The sequence below is a fragment of the Equus quagga genome, chromosome 5, assembly GCF_021613505.1.
Source record: "Equus quagga isolate Etosha38 chromosome 5, UCLA_HA_Equagga_1.0, whole genome shotgun sequence".
Taxonomy (NCBI): domain Eukaryota; kingdom Metazoa; phylum Chordata; class Mammalia; order Perissodactyla; family Equidae; genus Equus; species Equus quagga.
Genome location: NC_060271.1, coordinates 124,445,078 through 124,450,792, shown reverse-complemented (window position 1 = coordinate 124,450,792; position 5,715 = coordinate 124,445,078). Strand labels below are relative to the sequence as shown.

At 43.3% G+C, this 5,715-nt stretch overlaps 1 protein-coding gene across 1 annotated transcript; it reads right to left on the bottom strand.

Moving 5' to 3' along the window:
• Positions 1 to 652: 652 nt before the first annotated feature.
• Positions 653 to 5,439, bottom strand: RDH14 (retinol dehydrogenase 14). The gene is made up of 2 exons (XM_046660062.1): positions 4,992 to 5,439; positions 653 to 1,713 (listed from the first exon to the last, which is right to left on the bottom strand). Exons 1-2 carry the CDS (start codon positions 5,382 to 5,384, stop codon positions 1,096 to 1,098), a joined length of 1,011 nt encoding a protein of 336 aa, XP_046516018.1. The 5' UTR covers positions 5,385 to 5,439; the 3' UTR covers positions 653 to 1,095.
• Positions 5,440 to 5,715: the final 276 nt, after the last annotated feature.

Here is a 5,715-nt window from a genome sequence, read left to right as displayed (position 1 = left end):
TGTGCTGTCCATGACATCAGTCACTAGGCACATGTGCCTATTTAAATTTAAATTAACATTAGACAAGATTAGAAAATCTGTTCTCAGTCATATTTCGAGTACTCAGTAACCACATCTGTCTAGAGTCTACCATATTGGACAGTGCAGAGAGAATTATTTCCATCATGGCAGAAAGTTCTACTGGACAGCACCAAGTGTAAGTGTACAAGGTAAGCTTGTGGCCAGTTCAGGACAGTCTCAAATGTATATTAAAGAGCTTAAACTTTAAATAGAAATGGTTTATAAACTACTATATTTTACAAAGTCCCTTCAGGAAGACCTTCGGGAACTCCACCCCTGCAGCATTGCTATGACCTGTTTTACCTGTCCAGCTTCAACATATGAGTCAGACCTTTTTTGAAGAGAGAATTCTGCAGCTTTAAAGAAAAAAAAAATGGCTGGAAACCCACTGTTAGAGGCAATTGAAAACCATCACAGGTTTTTAAGCTGGGACACAATGACACAGATTTTGGTTTTAGAAATATCACCTCTTAAAGAAGCATGCAAGATATGTGGGAACAAAAGACACAGGGCGTACCAAGACCAGCAGAGGCTAATGAGATGATAAAGGGCTAATTTCGGTACTACTTCTGAAGAAATACACAACTAAGAATTGGCATCAGTAAATTTATTCCAAGTGAGAATTCTGCACATGCACCAGGCATATTATTTCAACACAAACCCCAGCACTGCAATAATATTTAAAACTGGCCATGAAACTCAAAGATATTTGAAAAACTTCTCAAGGTGTCTACTTTAAGCCACTGAATTCTTTAATATTTGTAATCCATGCTTGTTCAATTATAATTCTTAAAATAATTGTATTTATTATACTTATTTCAGTATTCATTGTGATTATATATATTTAAACCATCTTTTCAAAAATTTTATCTTCTTCAATAAATGATTTTACTAACTTGAAAATATCCATATGTACCTCTAAGCAGTACTATTGTAACCAAAATTTTTCAAGTAGCAAGTGCTCAAGCCACACCATTCCTGATCGCAGCTATAACTGACATGTAGTTTTATAAACAGCTCTCTTTCACCCCGTTTCTATTTTAATATGCCAACCATGACTTCACTGATATCCCAGAGTTTTCTTGCAACAGACTCATCCATAGCTTTGGGCAATAGTTCCTCTTCTTTACAATCCCCAAAGTACTTTCCTGATACGCCTTCTACTTCAGGTGATGATGCTAAATAAATTGAAGTCTGGGCACCTTCTGCTGGAGTTTTGAAAAAAGCCCATGATACCAAATTGAAAAGTGGTTTCACCAACAGTGGGATGTGTATGTGTCTCCCAAGATTAGTCCGCACAATACCAGGGTGTAACACATTGACGGTAACGTTTGTGCCTTCCAAGCGGCGGGCTAGTTCTCTGGTAAAAAGAATGTTCGCCAGTTTGCTCCGACTATAACAAAAGCTTTTATTATAGCTTTGTTCACTGTTCAAGTCTTCAAAGTTGATGTCTCCATATTTATACAGTTTGGAAGAAACTACCACAATCCTGCTGGGAGCTGAACTTTTGAGGAGTCCAAGGAGAAGATTGGTGAGCAGGAAGTGCCCCAGATGGTTCACTCCAAACTGCATCTCAAACCCATCTTCGGTCTTCATATAAGGGCACTGAAAGATGCCTGCGTTATTGATCAAGACGTCTAGTCTAGGCTCTTCCTTCAAATGTCAAAAAGAGAATGGCAGAAATATGAACAAAATCCTGAATTGTACCTAAAATAAAATTTTAAAAACTTCTTGCAAACTACTAGAAGTCTATAAAATGCCTCTATGAGTTTTCAACAATTGAGAGAGAAAAAACAAACAACACTTGCTTGTCTAATAGAAGCCTGGCCTTGTGCTTTTCGTGTTATCTCCTGTACTCTCAACCACTCTAGGAGCAAACTGAAGCATTGAAGTTGGATGATTTGTCCAGTATCACAGGGCTCGTAAGTGGCAAACAAAAATCTGAAGATGAAATCTTCTGACACCAATGCCCTTGCTCTTATTAGTAACCTAGCTTGCTTTTCTAATTTGGATTTTCAAACCATAGCCAGAGAGTGGATGGCAGCTAGAGAGTCAAAATACAGCATTGTTTATTCCCAGCACTACAAGTATCAATACCTGGGCAAAGTTAGACTTGCTTTATTCTGTAGTTTTTAAAGAGTAAATGGTATCAGGTGGACAGAGCAACTTCAAGTTGTTTCCTTAAAACTGACACAAGCAACAGAGGTCAGAAATGCAAATTAAGACTGGAGAGAACATAAATCAAAGAAATATTAAGAAAAATCACTAAATAGATAATATAAACATAACAGAAACAAAACAATGAGTCATAAATACTACGTCTCACAAGAACACAGGACACAGGAGGTTAACAGAGGCGGTAGGACCAACAAACACCTTTAACCTCTACTCTGACTCTAGAATTCAGTTCTTTTTTCTCCTATATGAAATCTACCTCTTTCAAGCTTCGAGGGGCCCTCAGATTAGGAGATCTATATAGTCAGAATTTTGCACTTTGACCATACCCTCCTGTAGCTTGCCAGATTAAAGTCCTAAAATTTAGACTGTCCTCAGAGGGAAGTGTTTTCATTCCTTATTCAGATAAGTTGGTTTTCCCAACCCTTTTCCTGGCTCCTCTCTGTCTCTTTTGATGGAGAAAAAGAAATGTACAACATGTTCCAGGTGTAAAGACACAGCGATGACCCGCGATTAATTTAATTTGAGGTCAAATTTCAAATTTCACTAGCCCCTTTGCCAAGTACAAGTGGAAAGAAAAATGTGTTAAATTTCACAACAGTTATCAAGCCTACCTGTCAGGGGATTAACTATTTCTCATTCTGTCTGTCTAAGCACCTTTAGCTTTTCCAATAGTCAACTTCAAAAAGAAGGCAAAAGTTCACCCGTGGGGGAAAGAAAGGAGTGTTCTTTTTCACTAATCCTTTGGAAGAGTTTCCTGTATTAATCATTTCTGAGCCATCATTCTTTGCTGGGCTTGTGTTATTTTAAGACTTTATCATTTGCTATTTTTTAAATTCTAGGAGATAAATGATATAAATACCAAGAATACCAACCTGTGGGAAATTTACACTTCCTCTTTTTCTTCTTTTAAAAAATTCTGGTTATAGTCCCTGAACTTTAGAGCCAGGAAGGAACCTAATACCCAGAAGCAAGGACAACTTAGTTATCTCTTTATATCCTTAACTTTTAATTGGTTCTGTCTCAAGTGACCAAAGCTGTAAAACACCATAGGTGTCAGGAACGAGAAGTATGCCCAGGCCATCCACAAATTAATGAATAGGAAGACCCACTTTTAATGCTTCCAACATCTCTTATACATTAGTATTATTTCCTAACCTGTTTTACCTGATAATGAAATACTAGCCATAAAAAACAAAACCAACAAACAAAAACCTTTCTAGATCTCCAACAGCTCTCAAACTGTGCGTCAAGGTGCCCTAGGATGTCACAAGGTGCTATGGAGTATTTTAAATTTTCAAGGGAAACGAAGCGATACTCTGCTCAACACCTCAACAACTACTAGCTCCAGGTGGTTCACACCTTCAACATCATATTGTGCTATATTCCTTCTGATGATATCATATCTTTGCAAAGCTGAGGTTTTAGCAGTTGCAGTAATAAAATGCAAGCACAATGTTAAAAATCAATGCAGAATACGAAAGAAAGTGGCAATACTCAATCTGATTCCAAAATTTGAGACGTTGGTGCAGTGAACAGGTGCACATTTCCCTTTAGTAAGTGATTATGGTCATTGAAGAATTAAAGAAAATACCTTTTTTCCTCTCAGTTATGTGTATTATTTTTTCAAACAGCTTCTAAGTTTTTGGGACATAAATACTTATTAAGTTGTCTGGATCTAATTACTTACTAAATAAACTGGTAGATAATTCTTTTGGCCTATGGGCATCATGAGAAAATTAGAAAGTTTGGGAACCTCTGTTCAAGACTCAAGAGACTCCATTCATACAGGTAAGTTTCCTAGGCCCGCTAATTTTAAATCTCTCTTCTGAAAGCCCTCTTACAAGTCACCTCTGCAGGAAACCCTTCTACCCCACTTTCAACAGAGGGCATCCACTTCAGCGGCATATTCACCATCTAAACAAAGAAATCCTCCACCTCATTGGCAGGCAGCAGGAGTGCAGAAGACGACTCAGAAGGGTGGGCTCTGGAGACAGATCCTGGGCAAATTACTTGGCCTACCTGTGCTTAGTTGCCTCCCGTTGTAAAACGGGGATAATAATGCCCACAGAGTTAGAGGATTCCATGACGATAACAGCCAAGGGCATTTTAATTTCATTACAATTTTTTTTAAAGTATCTGAAATGCTTGGAACAGCTCCTGGCACATTGGAAACCTTCAAGAAATGCTAGGTGTTATATTACTTTTATTTCTGTCCCCATTTAGGGCACATGACCACTGGGATTCCAAGCTCCAGTCTAGTCTGGTTAAGGATGGTGTTAATGAATCCCCTGGTGGCACAGAGCTAAGCTTCCCACCCCAGCAGGATTAAAGAAAAAAAAAAAAAAAAACTGCTCCCAGGTCCCTGGCTAGTAACTTCCCCTACATGCTGTCAGGCTTTCTGAGAAAGGGCTTGGTGCAGATTTTGTTTTTCTTGGGACACACGAAAAACTACCCAGAGATCTGGCGGGATCTCCTCTGGGACCGTGCCGTCCTCAAATAACAAAAGGAAATGTTCAGAAACTGGTTTATTCCCCTCTTGGGCTCCTTTTTTTCTCTCAACATCCTTGGAGGAGAGAAGACTGCCCTACCAATTTTTCCGGCCTGCAACTCTCAAGCCGCCTCAAAAACCGTTTGTTTCTACTCTTCATCTCTGTCATTCCCAAGGTCACACCCCCTGGCCTCTGGGCTCCCGTCCCGCCCGCCGAGGCCCCGCGCCGTCCCCTGCTCTCCTGCTGACTCCCCGAGGCCCACACCTGGAGCATCTCCTGACAGAAGGCGCGCACCGAGCGCAGCGAGGCGAGGTCCAACTCCTTGACGATGAGCTCGCCCGCCCCGCCGGCGTCGGGGCCTGGCCCGGGGTCCCCGGCCTGGAGGAGTTCGCGGCGGAGCTGACCCGCCGCCTCCTCGGCGCGCGCGCGGTCCCGGCAGCCCATGATCACCCGCGCCCCCAAGCGCAACAGCTCGGCGGCCGTGGCGCGGCCCAGGCCGCTGTTCGCCCCCGTGATCAGCACGGTCTTCCCGTGCATGAGGCCGGAGACCCCGCCGCCGTGCAGCCGCTGGACGCTGGGCCCCACGAACCGCCGAGCTGCCAGCCACAGGGCCCCACCCAGTGCGGCCAGTACTGCCGCCACTGCACCCACGGCCATAGCCGCCGGGGCCGAAGGCCCACTAGCCTCTGCGCGGGACTTCCGGGGACGCAGCGCGCCACCGGCTGAGGCCGCCACCTGTTCGCGGAGAATTCTGGGGCGCAACCTGTCGTCCCCTGAAGGGGCGGCGTAGGGCATGCTGGGACTTGTAGTTTCCCTTCCGAGGGCACCTGATTGGTTAGGAGAGTATAGCGCTGCGGGGTCACGGTGCCTCCGCAGAACCAGCGCCAAGCCTGAGAGTGAAGGTGAGCACAGGCACCGGGGTTTTCAGGCTGCTCAGGTTCCTGCCCGTGGAAATCCCAGAGTGCTGGTGGCCTTCTCTATGGGAATG

Bases quoted from the DNA above. Each gene is read 5' to 3' on its own strand.
- RDH14 (XM_046660062.1), bottom strand. From the start codon at position 5,384: ATGGCCGTGGGTGCAGTGGCGGCAGTACTGGCCGCACTGGGTGGGGCC. The intron at 1,714-4,991 runs GTGTGGGCCTCG...TGACATTTGAAG, and splicing joins TCTGTCAGGAGATGCTCCAG to GAAGAGCCTAGACTAGACGT.